Source organism: Panthera pardus, unplaced genomic scaffold (genome assembly GCF_024362965.1).
Source record: "Panthera pardus isolate Hobbes unplaced genomic scaffold, ASM2436296v1 HiC_scaffold_2, whole genome shotgun sequence".
Classification (NCBI taxonomy): Eukaryota; Metazoa; Chordata; class Mammalia; order Carnivora; family Felidae; genus Panthera; species Panthera pardus.
In genome coordinates, this window is record NW_026526765.1 from 75,354,719 (window position 1) to 75,370,309 (window position 15,591).

At 36.0% G+C, this 15,591-nt stretch overlaps 2 protein-coding genes across 19 annotated transcripts in view; one reads left to right on the forward strand and one right to left on the reverse strand.

The window, feature by feature from the left end:
• Window positions 1-15,591, forward strand: part of GIN1 (gypsy retrotransposon integrase 1) — a 79,276-nt gene that overhangs the window by 57,667 nt on the left and 6,018 nt on the right. The window lies entirely within an intron of this gene.
• Window positions 1-15,591, reverse strand: part of PAM (peptidylglycine alpha-amidating monooxygenase) — a 157,618-nt gene that overhangs the window by 24,788 nt on the left and 117,239 nt on the right. For all 15 annotated transcript variants that reach the window (XM_019450602.2, XM_019450601.2, XM_019450593.2 and 12 more), the window contains 5 exons: window positions 8,844-8,960; window positions 6,746-6,818; window positions 5,598-5,808; window positions 4,935-5,135; window positions 2,366-2,481 (listed from right to left, as the gene is read on the reverse strand). In XM_019450602.2, the coding sequence (XP_019306147.1) occupies window positions 2,366-2,481; window positions 4,935-5,135; window positions 5,598-5,808; window positions 6,746-6,818; window positions 8,844-8,960 (718 nt within the window). The remainder of the gene's footprint in view (window positions 1-2,365; window positions 2,482-4,934; window positions 5,136-5,597; window positions 5,809-6,745; window positions 6,819-8,843; window positions 8,961-15,591) is intronic.

The window sequence follows — 15,591 nt, forward strand, 5'->3', positions numbered from 1 at the left end:
CAAATTTAATCTTTGTGATGATAATGTGATTAAATGGGAATTCTGAGAGATTCATCAACTGATGTTAGTTTACAGAGTCAACACAGAACAAATTTCTACATTTTGTTGTAAGTCCTGTTTATTGAAAGGAAAAGCAAATTTCACCTTGGAGTTAGACTCTCTATTTAAGTTTGCTATACTGACTTACGACTTACATCTTGTGACTTATTCATTGTTGAATGTCTGATGAACGCTAATGTTTAGGCATAATGCTTTCTAAGATTTTCATTCATGGCTATTCATATTTTTATGAGAATAAGGCTCATGTAGAATTTAGCTTCTTGCTTAGCCCATAGTTTTGCTTTCTAGATGCATATATGAATTAAAAGTTAATGTCCTGGTTGACACAGTATATTATATTAGCATTGAAAGAACAATTATTATATTAGCATTAAAAGAACAATCAAGGCAAACACTGTTCTAATACAAAGTGAAGACCTGAAAGAAAGTTAAGTCTCTTACTTTATCAATAGATATGAGGAAGTTAACTCAAAGGGGCAAAACAATGAATATCAGATAATCAGTAAGGATCTGCAACACTACTGAAGTAAAATAGATATTATCAATGTAATGAATTTCTTTCTGAAGGGTACTATGATTGGATATTTGATTCTGTATAGCTTTTCAGGTAAAATACGGTGAAAAGTCCTTCTTGTTGCATATCAATAGAAACTTAGGAAAAATAAGGAATTTGTACTACAATCTTTAGTTCAGATTCAGTTTGGTTCAGCTCAGATCTTGTAACTTTAGCTAAAACTCCATTTGAGGAAGAGGCTATGTAGGCTATGTCCTGTTCTGTTCACCACCATATCCTTAGTTATCTAACATGGCGTATGACAGAGTAGGGAGTTAATAAATATCTCTAGGATAAATAAATCCCAGACTAGCTGTCAGTAGTCTCACAGACATATTTCTCAAATATTGAGACACTTTAAAGTTTGTTTTCTTTTTTAATCTAGCAAATTTGGTATTTTAAAGAATACTGTAAGAATTATGAGTATGGAGATAGTTTGTCCAGTGCTTTATGGCAACTGCATTTTGATCCAAGTAAAGCCAATAAATATTTGCATGTTTTGAAAAATAACTCTTATTAAAGCAGCATTTTGGCAGGCTGAATTTTTTTTTCTTTTTTTTTTTCTTTTACTTAAAATTTAAATCCAGGTTAGTTAACATATGGTGTAATAATGTTCCATCACTTACATCTAACACCCACTGCTCATCCCAACAAGTGCCCCGTCTAATGCCCATCACCCATTGAGCCCATCCCCCTACCCAACACCCCTCCAGCAACTCTCAGTTTGTTCTCTGTATTTAAGAGTCTCTTATGGTTTGTCTCCCTCTCTGTTTTCACCTTATTTTTCCTTCCCTTCCCCTATATTCATCTGTTTTGTTTCTTAAATTCCACATATGAGTAAAATCATATAATATTTATCTTTCTCTAATTTCTCTTAGCATAATACACTCTAGTTCCATCCATGTTGTTGCAAATGGCAAGATTTCATTCTTTTTGATTGACAAGTAATATTCCGTTATGTATATATATACTACATCTTCTTTATCCATTTGTCAGTCGATGGGCATTTAGGCTCTTTCTTTAATTTGGCTACTGTCGATAGTGAGCAGGCTGAATTTTCTAAAATTGATGTGCTGCCACAAGTACATCTAGGAAGTTTATACGAACAATCTGATCATTCAGGCAGTCATACTGAAGAGAAAGTACATTGAAGAGACAAAAGAGCTGTGGGCATGATGAACCAGACAGTGTGTTTGTAAACAAGCAGTATTAGAATAAACAGTGGTAAGCCATTTGTGAAGTCAAAACTAGCCTTTAGTCTCTTATCTAAACCAAGCCTTTAGGACTTAAACTCCAGGAAGTGCTATTTTGAAGTCTTGTTGCTCAATGTAGTAACAGCATACAAAAAGCAAACGAGATTTCTGTTGGATCTAAGAGAACTACAAAAGTACAATTTGATATACTGTGGTATCTTCTCTACTTGGATGAAACCAGAAAAAGACATTATTATTATTTTTTTTTGGTGTTCTAACTACAGTGAATTTCAACCTGCTATCCTGCGTGAAGTCTACTAAGAACCTTAGAAAGCATACAGTGTTGCTTTGTATCTGAAGAAATTGATCTAAGAACAGACAAGGATATTTATTCTAAATAAAACATAGTAACAGGAAACCCCTATCAACCTAGCTAAGACGGTTGGTTATCACATCTCCTTAAAGATTTTAAAAATTATTCAAGTACAAATCGAATGCCAAGATTCCTATTTTAGTTTATTCCCATGAAAACTGATACCTAGGCAATATATGTGAATACCTTGCGCACTGGCTTGAAGACATCCATAATTTCCCCACTGGAAAAGTTCAACACAAATCCCTGTACAGGTTCTTGGTCCCCAAAGTAAGGCTTCCCATTCACTGCAAAGAGCAAACCTGTGACAACACATCCAGTTAAACACTCTTTAAAATATGGAGAAAACTGGCCTTCAAATATATACATGTACGTTACACAGACTATTAATATAGGGTCAGCCTGGTCCTTATAATTGAAAACAAAAGTAGAAAATAATACACTAAGCAAATTTATCTTCTTAAGTAATAACAACAGGGGCAAACAGGTTAAGGGACTAATCTCCTTGCAATAGGAAAACCAGGAATTACAAGGCCTCTCCATTTAGGAAGCCAGTAAAAATCAGGAATACACACATACTGATATAGATATAGATACATAGGCTTAGGAATAGATCTAGATGGAGAGACATATCACAGACATCCTAGTGATAACCTTTACATAAATTATTGTGGGATGTTAGATCTTTTAAAAAATAATATCTGCTATCCTTACCAGAAGAATCAGAGAAAAATACACAAAGGCAATACGTGATGTTATAGCAGAAACAGAATAATATGATTTTAAACAAATGAAGTTTGAAAATGTGAGATGCATACTTCAGATTATCAAAGACCTACTTTTTCCTAATTAAAAAAATCAGACCATCTTTTCATTATTTATTTATTTTTAAATGTTTATTTTGAGAGAGGGAGAGAGGGAAAGAGAGTGTGAATGGGGGAGGAGCAAAGAGAGAGGGAGAGTGAGAGAATCTCAATCAAGCAGGCTTCACGCTTTCAACATAGAGCCTATCGCGCGGCTGAATCTCACAAACCATGAGATCATGACCTGAGCCGAAATCAAGAGTCAGACACTTAACCAAATGAGCCTCCCAAGTGCCCCTAAACCACCCTTTTAATATTAACTTCATGAATACTTTTTGTAGCAAAATTATATTTCTTAATATAGTAGTACTTATAAAAAATAATGGAAACAGTGATGTTTGGCTTAAACACTTCAGATGATTGAATATTATGTTTTAAAGAAGTAAAACACAAGGGGCGCCTGGGTGGCGCAGTCGGTTAAGCGTCCGACTTCAGCCAGGTCACGATCTCGCGGTCCGTGAGTTCGAGCCCCACGTCAGGCTCTGGGCTGATGGCTCGGAGCCTGGAGCCTGTTTCCGATTCTGTGTCTCCCTCTCTCTCTGCCCCTCCCCTGTTCATGCTCTGTCTCTCTCTGTCCCAAAAATAAATAAAAAACGTTGAAAAAAAAAATTAAAAAAAAAAAAAAAAAAAAAAAGAAGTGAAACACAATAAAATACACATCAAACTAAATGACTGTTGAAGATCCTTTCATCTTTTTTTAAGGATTCCAGGAAAAGGTTCTTCAGCGTATCATACTAAGAAAAAAATAAATACTATGACAATCAACTACTGTTGTGCAATATTGTAGAGAGAATTCCAAATATAATACACTTTGTCTTTGCTTAGATTGTTTTTAACCAGATTTTCTCTCATCTTCTCTCTTAATGTTTTTCTCTTCATATTTGATTTATTTTTATTCACTATGAACTTGATCACCCTCTTCTTAAGTGAATGGACTTGCCAAATTTATTCCTTAGATATAAAATAAAAACCAACATGAGAATTTCTTTTTCACTGACATTAATTTATGAGTCTTTTATCACTTCATTACTTATTCCTTGTGGAAGCCAAATTTGCTCCTTATCTGCATACTTGAATCCATTTATTCCATGTCCTAAATAAACTGGGGGCAGCTTGGGAAGACAGCAGGAATATGCAACTTTAATAAAACAAGAAATGTAAATATAACAGTGGTGGCTACAAATAGTCAATACTACTTTAATATAGGTACACCTATATTTATGAAATACATTATAAAAATTATATATAGTTTAGAAATATATTTTCAGTTGTTCAGTATTAATGATTTAAAGAAATCTTATGCAAGTTATTTTGTAATATGAATTAACTGGATCTTATGTCATAAGTTTATATTATTTTTCTGATTTTCTTCACACCAAGAAAATCTATTTTGAAAATAGGAAACAAAATTCTGGATTTTACTGGTCACTCCTCCTGACATTTAAATACAAGCCTCACTTAATTTACATATTTATCTTCGGGAAAAAACTTGGCCACTGCTTTTAAAAAAAAAATGTGGCGCAGAAGCATTTTGGATACTGATTTTTCAGACACACACCATCTGTTGATGTGTGAAGACATAATATGAATCATTTAATAACTAGAGCAAATGATCATCATTAAGGAAAAATGAAAATCAATGTTTGGAAACAATTTTTGAATCCATTACACACAGTTAAGTTTGAGTTCTTTCTTATTGCTGAATAAAGGACAGGGTCACCTGAGTTGAAAATGATTTACAAGGCATCTTTACACTCAAAGAGTGTAAGATCTGATAAAGCATCTTCAATCCCTTAATGAGAAAAAAATTATAAGAGTATACTAAGATAAGAGAAGTAACTTGTAAGGATAGAGGACAGCATGATAAAATATAACAAATAAAGATGAAATACCTGGTATATATGAAATCGCAAATACGTTTCTTCCAAATGACGCATGCTTAATCTCTCGCACAAATTCTTTGGTGTCAGTTTTAAAACACTGGATTCGACCATTTTCCCTGTCTGCCACACATAATTGGCCCAAATGAGGCACAAGAGCCAAGCTGTGAGGAACCCTGAACTGGCCTGGTTTAGGATTGCTCCCAGAAGATTCTATAGAAGAAAGAAAAATCTCGGCTATACAATTTGTAAAATCACCCAAACCTCTAATGTTAAAGTTTTCTAGTTTTCCAAATTCATGATAGTAAACCATTAAATATTTGGAACCAGGGGAAAAATGAGGTACTAAGTTTGTTCTAGAATATCTCTTACCCACAAACACATTACAGATTTTCTCCCTTTTTGGACAAAGTTTTCAGGTTGAGGCATTCTTTTTCCCTTTCACAAGACTGTGTGTGTGCGTGTGTGTGTGTATGTGTGTGCGCGCGCGTGCGTGTGTGTGTGTGTGTGTGTGTGTGGTGTGTGTGAGAAAGCTGGCAACTGGGTGCATACAAAGGCCATGCTTTTCCCACTGGAGGGACAATTAAATCCTAGAGAATGTGAGGGGTGGCCAATCTCTAGTTCCTAGTGTTACTGGCTAAGAATAACAATTAGAGATCAAGTCTTATTGAGTACCTTCTCCCCACTGTGTGATGAACGTTCCAGTTGGTGAAAATTGCACAATCCGACTGTTGCAGTAACCGTCTGAGACATAGATGGTTCCAGTGTCTGGATCCACAGCCACATCAGTGGGTTGACAAAAGTGATTCTGGTCACTGCCTGGTTGCATGCTCCTTCCCAGGATTAACAGAGGACCACCTTTACTGTTTGGATCCAGTTTGAACACCTTTAACAAGGAACAAAAGCCTTACCCACTTCGCATGGTTACTAGTGGCACACTCCTGCCTTAGAAGACTTTCACAGGCAATTACAGTGTAAGCTCCCAGAGATTTATTTAGAGGAAGATACTTTGTAGAACTGGATGGGACTCTAAAGATCATTTGGTCTGATTTGATAAGGGAGGCCCTTAGACATTAAGTAATTTGCTCAAGGTCATCCAGGTAATTAGTGGTGAGGGTAGACTAGTACTTGGATGTCTTGTTCCACCCACCTCACACTTCCTTTTGGGTCTTTCCTTGGCTAATGTAATAATAGTACAATGCTCTCCCAATAATACATGAGCAATGAATGTTTACTGAGATGATGTTTGAAGACTCTTACAGTTATGTCTTCTGAGTTCTAGTTGTGTTTTTTTTTTTCTAGTTTTCATACCTCTTTGCCACTTATTCATAAAATGGTTAGTAGAGCTTATCTTCTGAGAGGAAGACTTTAGGCTATTCTGTGATAGAAATATAATTTCCTTTAAAAACAACAAAAATGTTTTATACATAAACATGAATGTACTAAAGACCTTGAAGGATTTATAGATTAAGGTAGTTTAAAACAACAAGTGACAAAACAGAACTAAGACTTGGGGATGCAGGAAGGAAAAGCAAATGTGGAAAAGCCAAGAAGGAGGGTGGGATGGCCTATACAGTAGTCAGGGTGAAGCCTCACATCAGGCCCTTAAGTGTCCCACCAGCCCTGCAGAGAAGGGTGACTCGGTTACGTACATATTAGCTCTTCCTGGCACTGAGTTCAAAAAGAAAAATTTCAGTTTTGGCAGTTGTATTTTCTTGTTATCAACTTCCTGGGTGACAGAAAAATACCCACACAGCTCTAGAGCATATCAAAAGCATAACTCCATGAACTTCTAGTTGAATAACTGCCAAATGGAAGATTACCTGATGCAGAGCAACGTCTGTGACCCAATAATTTCCGTCTTTATCTATGCTCAAGCCATGGGGCAAATAAAACCTGCAAAATAAAAATAATTGTCTTAATTGTACAATTACTCCCAAAGCCCACATGAGAGGAATTTCTTGCTAATTAATCTGTAAAGGTAATATAAATTGATAAATTGATAAATGGGTACCTGCATTCCTAAAGACCAACATAAGTTAAATGAAAATGCCTGTTATCATAGAAACCTCCTTGTGACAAATCTTAAATGGCATTTAATCTTTCAAAAACCCATAAGTGAAGCCTACAACCAATTACAAATATTTATTACAAAGTATGGTATATTAAACAACACAAATCACATCAATTTAAAAATGAGTTCAAGGGTAATATTACCATTTTAGAAATGTGCATAAAGCAAATTGTGTAGAAAAATACAAATGGATTTATATAGTTTGAATAGCTTCAGTATACTTCAAGGTAATGTAATGAATGCCGTATTAATATAAAATATTAATTCTATGACTCAAAAGCTTTAAGAGCGTCTCCTAAACACAATAAAACCCAACAGAACATCTTCCAGCAGACAGGGGCTGTGTTCATCTAAGCAAAGTGAAATAGTGTTCTGGATAATCATTAGAGAAGGTTAATCTATTTAACAAAATCAGTTGGAATGATGTGGGTGGGAGAACTGTAATGTACACAGAGGCTCACAGGCTTAAGGAACTTAGAATTAACAAACACCTGGACAATATCTTAATGTGGTTTGGTCACATGACATCCAACAATCCACAGGCTGTTTGTCAGCTTCTAGCCTTAACCAAGGTGTTGACACCACAGATTCTTTTTTCATGTGCCAAGATGGGAACACCCTGACCTTGACTAATTGAACTACATCTGTGTTTTGGTGACTGAATGTGAGAGTTATGATTTGCTTTCAATACAGACTCCCCATGGCTGGCCAGGTTCATTCGGCAACAGTTGCTCTGCCTTTCTCTGATTCCCTTCTGGAAAAAGAATGTTTCTGATTCATTAGTAAAGCATAGAAGAGACAGGTTCAAATACACGAAGTGACAAAGCTGGTATTAGGATTTGGCCCCTGACTCCACCATCTTAGAATCCTATAAAAAAGTATCACCATCTCCATAAGCAGCTGCACTCAGGTGGATGGATGGCTCCCTGGCTTTTCCTGTGCCTAAGCAGACGGAGCAGGGTCTAGTTCCTCAAGCTGCCAGGTTAAAATGGTTGAGGACACTCTGTAAGCAGGTGCCCTTCCTTTCAATGACCACGAATATCAGCCAACTTTTTTTTTTGGTTGCCAAATGTCATCTAGGAATAAGAGCAAATAATAAGCGGCTTTCAAAGCCAAATTACCTATGCATGCTAAGAAAAGCTAAAAATGCCATTTGTTTAGTCTTCCCTTTGAGATGGGAAGAAAGAAGCCTTTTTCCTTAATGTTGATTACTTGATGAGTTTGGTTATGTAACTTTTACGCTGAAAAAATTTTTTTAATCTTCAAATCTAAGCTGACTAGCAGCTCACTTCATTAGCTATGTGTATCAATGGTTCTATGAAGTTTGAGTACCTATTAGAATCACCTGGGGAGCTTTAAAAGTACTGTTTTGATGCCTGGGCCTCATTCCAGACTAAATCCAATCTAATTTTTCTGTAGTTTCCCAGGTGATTCTAATTTCAGTTTAGAGCCACCTATTTAGAAAATGAAAGATGGGATGGCCCAATTAGTCGCCTGCTTTCTTAAGCTCCGCTTTTTTGCCACTGTTGTACAATACACCCTTTACAGGACCAGAGCCAGTGACACACTTTGATAAAATATACGCAGCAAGAGCCTTAATAACAACATAAGTAGGGGAGCCTGGGTGGCTCAGTTGGTTAAGTGTCTGATTCTTGATTTCTGCTCAGGTCATGATCTCACATGTGGGATTGAGTCCCTCATTAGGCTGTCTTCTCTCAGCAAGGAGCCCACTTGGGATCCTCTGACTCCCTCTCTCTCTGCCCCTCCCCCATGCGCTCGCACACGTGCGCGCTCTCGCTCTCTCTCAAAAATAAAACATTTAAAAAAAAATAAGTAATTTAACTCACAGATTTTTTCCACTGGACTGTAGTACTGCAGCATTATTTGGATCTATGACAAGAATAGTGTCTTCTTCAATTGGCCCCAGTCCTCTTTGCTGGTAAACAAACATGCTGTCAAAAGAGCTTAAAACAAACAAACAAACAAAAGCATTAGAATGGAAAATAAACCAATGAGAAAGGTCAATGAGCTTGAGAAATGCAGACCATTCACTTGAGATTCTAAATACACAGTCAACCAAAGAGCTTAGACTTTGATTTCATTCTTTGTCCTTCACATTTCTGTACCTTTGATTACATATATATATATACCAATATATATAGGGGTAATTACATACATAATTACAAATATAATTACATCTGTACCGTTTGACTGTAGAACTATGCTGCTGAGAGGGGCCAGGGGAACAACGACATGGGGACTGCCTGGAAATGCAAGGTCTCAGACCCACTGAATCTGAAGTCCATACTTTTCACAAGAACCCCAGGTGATTCATATTCACATGAGAATTTAAGAAATACTACCAAGAACTCTTATTTTTTCAAAGCTCCTCAAAATATTTTAATTCAATAGCTATTTTCTTTGAAACTACAGAAGGAAGCATAACTTATTTTAACTCACACTGTAATAAGGAAAGTGTAAATGATAGCAGGAAGGAATATAAAATATGTTTGCTATAGTATTTGCCATAAGAACCGCATGCAAATACAAATATTTTTAAAATTATTTTTAACATTTATTCATTTTTGAGAGACACAGTGTGAGCAGGGGAGGCAGAGAGAGAGAGAGGGAGACACAGAATCCAAAGCAGGCGCCTGGCTCTAAGCTGTCAGCACAGAGCCTGACGTGGGGCTCGAACTCACAAACTGCGAGATCATAACCTAAGCTGAAGTCGGACGCTTAACCGACTCAGCCACCCAGGTGCCCCAACATGCAAATACATAATATAAGGATATAGTATATAATGTTCAAAGTATTTAAAAAATATAAAACATAAATTGATTCTGGAATCATAAAACTTCTTCCATAAAACAACTTTTCTTTAAGTACAAAATGACCAACTACATAATAATATAAAGCTAAAACAAACATGACGGTTTCTGCTTTTTAATTCTATCTCCCAGGTTATAAAATATTATGAACATATATGTTTATATACATTTTTTCCATTTATATTTCTATATAAATTGCTGGTAGTATCTTTACCTAAATTGACAATTAGCATAGATACTATATTTATTTCAATTCCTGTTTGGGTAATTATTTGAGACAAATGACAAAGATAAAATCTTGTAATATAAGCTTATATAACAGAAAGGTAAATCTACAAATCACAAAGGGACCAATTTATATGTTAAAGAACAAAGAATTGAATTAGCACATAGTTGAGCCATACATATGTGTATCTACATAAAAATATACACAATATATACATATTTTTCCAGACGAGTCAGTGGATGATCAACAAATATTTCTGTAACAGAAACTATTTGATACAGTCAAAGCTGTAACAGAATTTCCTTTATAGAATCAGACAAAGCTGTGAAAAAAACTAATATGTTGTAGTTCAACTGTGTAAGCAAAAGAAGAACCTGAATAATATTAACTATTAATGGAGATACATTTGCAGTTTGGAAAGGCAAAAGAGTGCTCAGATCTGTCACAGACCTATTGATTAGGTTGATATTTGATGGGTTGACATTTTTGTGGAACTTATGTAGAGTCCCAGTAGATGAATAAAAATTTCAAAATTACATTCTCTTGCCATTAAAAAATTCATCACACGATTATTTGAGCTTCTTGACTGTTAGAGTCTTTGGGGATATTTTCCATGAAAGATAACACTAAGTCCCTGAAGTAGTTCTTATTAATGATGCATTCAATTAAAAACAAAATATTGATTCAACTTTGTCAACCTAAAACTTAAGTAATACTGTTTACATATGCTATTACGTGTAGTTAAAACCACACAGCAGTACCTAGAAAAAAAAATACCTGAGTTTATGAAATAGAAGTAACATCACTAACAAAGTAGATTTTCTAAGATATTCATGGGATCTTCATTAAATTGAAATGTGAAATTTTATTAGAACCAATGTAAGAATGTACAAGGTGTTATTAAAACATGGGAGACTGGTAAAGGGCAAACATGATGTAATTCTTTAATGAAACACCAAAGAGTTATTCTGTATCTGAAACTCTATTTTCAATATGAATTTCTATACTAAAAACATCATAACTATTCTTCTAGAAAACAATGGCATTGGATTCAACCATCAGTGTTGTTTTCTTTTTCTTCCAACATGTCTATGATATTGGATAGCATAAGGTCAGCATGTCTGAGACTCAGAGTATGCTATAAGGTTCACATTCATGTACAATAGAATAGTCTCTTCATTTATGATCTGTTTTAAGGCATATTCTTCATTATCTAGGAACATTCCAGTGCTTTATGACAGCACCATAGCAGTCTAAATAATGTGAGAATTATGCTTTCCCTGACTGTAAGGAGTTAAAATCTGTTTCCTCTTTTTTGAAAAGAAATTTTGAATTGAACTGTGGATTCATATGTACTTCTCTCTTCAAAAGTAGCATTTTGCACAACTACAATACAGCATCATAACTAGGATATTTATGGATATTGCTAAAAATCTACTGATTGTATTTAGATTTCCTTTTCCCTTTTGTATTTTCTAAATTTTTCATGTATTCTTGCAGTTTATTGGATTGGGCATGAAACATACTAGTGTATTATTTATCTACTTTGCCCCCACTTGTGAGTTAGTAATATGGAAAGTTACCAAGTCCTCATAGTTCTTACCAAGTGCTATACACTTGATACATAGTGTTCTGACCCACTACTGATACTTAATAATAGTGGCACTGTATAGTGGCAACAATGCCTACTGTATATCCCGATAAAGCTGGAGCATAACAGATCGCAGCATACCTATAGCTGCACATCAAGAGACAGTCACTCAGCTGATTGGCTGGCCAGTCGCGATCCTTTCATTTGGGATAGTGGAGCTTTGTGCCACTAACAGTTCGTGCATGGTAGTCACACAGGGCAAGGGACAGAAGAAGTTGAAATTTTTTCTTAAATGGGAAAGTCACAAACATACACATGCACACCAAATCTGCCAAATAAAGTAGTTTATAAATTCCTGTAATTCAAAGAACGGTAACCCTTGAACAGTTCACAAATGGATGTCAGATTACAGAACTGGATATACTGTTGCTATAGCAAACTGCTTATTTAGTGTTCTAAAGCAGCTACCCCACATTATATGCTGCAGAGAAGTCTTTATTTCAACCACATTTAACTTTTTACAGGATATAATAATACCCTGCAAATTTCACACAGTGCCTGGAGCACTGCTGACTTTTGTTTGCTTCTCTGAAAACGCACTCAGTCAAAAAGACTGAACTATGGTTCATGGGCGGGAATTCATCACTTCTTTATTTTAGCAGTTTGAATCCCCCATTAATGGTTTTGCACATTAGCAGCCAATCAAATAGTTTAGATAAGGCTGAGAAGAAATGCTCTGCTATATTCACACAAAAAATAAACTCCAGTAAGAAGAAAATAAGCTTCTGTGCCATCAATCAAAATTAAGGGAATGCAAAATAAATAATAGCAACTGAAGAGAGAAGTATAATATAATGTTGCAATTACATAAATTAAGAAACTGGAGAGAGAACCATAGGTTTTCTCTTTCTTTCCTTTTATGTTTTAATTTTAATTCCAGTGGAGTTAATACATAGTGTTATATTCATTTCAGGTGTACAATACAGTGATTCAGCACTTCCATATATTACTCAGTGCTCATTATAAGTGTACTCTTAATTCCTTACACCTAGTTCACCTATCTCCCTCCGCCCCGCCCCCCGCCACCACCTCCTCTGACCATCTGTTAGAACTGTAAGTTTTCAAGTGAGAAAATAAGTGGAAAGATACCCTCAATATTAGGAAAGCAAAGATATACCATATAAAGGCCAGAGTTTTTAAGTGGAATATACTTAAATAATATGTTAAAAACACTCACTTCTGAATATATACACATTGCAAAAAATCTCTGTGAGGAGGAAATTAGGTAGACAGACAAAGAAACCAGTATGACTCTTTAGTGCCCCAATGGACCTAGCAATGGAGACATCACAAACAGGGATGAAAAGAACAAAGAGCTAGGTATTATAGCACCAGTTCTGCTGGGTCATAAAGCCACTGAGTAGAAGTCACTGAACAAAGTGCTTTTTGTTACTCAAGAGAACGAGGCACTTATTAAAGTCCTCATTTTTTTGGACTAGGGAACTGCAGGTAAAAGGAGTGCAAACATCTTCATGCAGGTCTCAGAGCTAGAAAATGGTAACCAAGGTTCAAACTTAGGTTAGCTGTCTTAAGATATATATATATATATATATATATATATATATATATATATATATATTTTTTTTTTTTTTTTTTTTTTTTTTTACATATTTGCATATTTATACATATAGTCTCCTCTTAGTAGGACTGACCTCACTGGACTGGAGAATCTCCCTGCCAGTTATCAAACTGAATGTGTGTATGCAAAAGCGATAGAAGAATAGTCACATAACGAAGAACTAGAGAAAGTAACATAAATCTGGAAGAAAATGGTTTGAGTGGCAAATGACAATGTGAGAGAGAATGCTAGAATATGGAAACATTCTTTCTGTAGAACCCCTCATGATTTTCTCTCAGATATGAAGGTACTAAGGTACCATTCAGTCACTTTGAGTTCTGTTTTACAGGTTCACTTAATTCTTTTTTTTTTTTTTTTTTTTTTTTTCAACATTTTTTTTTTAATTTATTTTTGGGACAGAGAGAGACAGAGCATGAATGGGGGAGGGGCAGAGAGAGAGGGAGACACAGAATCGGAAACAGGCTCCAGGCTCCGAGCCATCAGCCCAGAGCCTGACGCGGGGCTCGAACTCACAGACCGCGAGATCGTGACCTGGCTGAAGTCGGACGCTTAACCGACTGCGCCACCCAGGCGCCCCAGGTTCACTTAATTCTTAAATGAAGCAGATATTTTAACTGAGGCTCCAGAAAACCAGTGAGACAAATCTTGAACCGATTTTTCTGAAAGGATGCAGAGAGATTTCTGAAACAATAGAGCTTGGCAACATTCCATAAAGCACTGATGAAGACATGTTTTGTGAGCTATTTGGGGGGCAAATGGGAGAAGAATCCCAGAAGACCACATATCTAAGAACAAAACTTTGCTAAGCCAACCACTGAACTATTCAAATTTTATAAACAACATTTATGAAGATATGAAAGGCATGTACATGAATAGACTTGATACAAAGCTGGGAGGGACAGCTCATTCTCTGGTTAAATAATATCTATAAATTGTTAAATCTAATGAAGGGAAATATAATTGGAATAAAGTCCTGAATTCAGTATTTTTAAAACACCACATAAGTGGGGTGCCTGGGTGGCTCAGTCAGTTGAGCGTCTGACTTCAGATCAGGTCATGATCTCACAGTCCGTGAGTTCAAGCCCCGCGTCAGGCTCTGTGCTGACAGTTCAGAGCCTGGAGCCTGCTTCGGATTCTGTGTCTCCCTCTCTCTTTGCCCCTCCCCTGCTCATGCTGTGTCTCTCTCTGTCTCTCAAAAATAAATATATGCTAAAAAATAAAAACACCACATAAATATAAATTTCCAGTAAAAGTTTTATGAAATGTATTTAAAGATTTTAGCAGATTCAACACACAACAAGATGATATGAATGCTGAATAAGAGTGAATACAAACTTTTTACAGTGAGAGATATCTAGAATATACATTAAGGATAGTAATTGCATTGCTGAGCAGATAATACATGAGGTATTGTGGCCACTTCTCCACAAAAACACTTTAAAAGGATGAGAAATCAAACTACCTTCAGATGACAGTATCATGTCAGCATACAGACTGGTTGATGGCCTGGGGATACTTATTCCAGAGAAGAGAAAACTTTCTTCAAATGTGTAAGTAATTGCCATGGATAAATGGGAGTAAGTTCACCCTGCGTTAGGTTGTCATGCAGGTGGAGTTAGGAGACTCGGATTTGAGTTTAACATAGTGAAGAACTTTATAACAGCTAGATGAGTCCCATAATTGGAAAGTATGTCTCATATCATAGGGAATTTCTTGGTACTGAGAGTCCAAGCACTGGATGACTGTGGAAGATCTTCTAAGAGGTGTGTGTACATTAGGCGGGAGATTGGAGGTGAGCTCTCTGGTGCACAGTTGCTCTTCTGGGTGCCCAATGTCTGCTGCCCCACACTGAGCTAATGAAACTTCAATGTTTCTTTAGGTGACCCAACATTCTAAGCCCGCTGTCAGTGCATTTGCTTCTGATGTCAACTCTATTCCTACATTCCAGACACAGAAGAAAAAAACTCAAGCTAAGCCAAAGAGTGGATTTTATTTTTTTGCCACAATGACTGGTTTGGAGATAGAGGAGACATGACCCAAGTCAGACCAAAAAATATGCTAACAGACTCAATTTAAGGATTTTCTGTTGACCTGTCCAGGACACAGACTACATCTTCTGTGAGACTAGTGTGATAATGTGATTCTGAAGCTGAAAGCAGGGACAGAGAATGGAGCTAACCAGGAGAAAATTTGTTAAAAAATGGATCCTAGTGATGTCATCTGGATTACCATACCCTTGAAGTTTTCACTTATACAATCTAATCTATTTCTTCTTTTCCTAAGGTAGTTTGAGTTGTTTTTCTCTCTC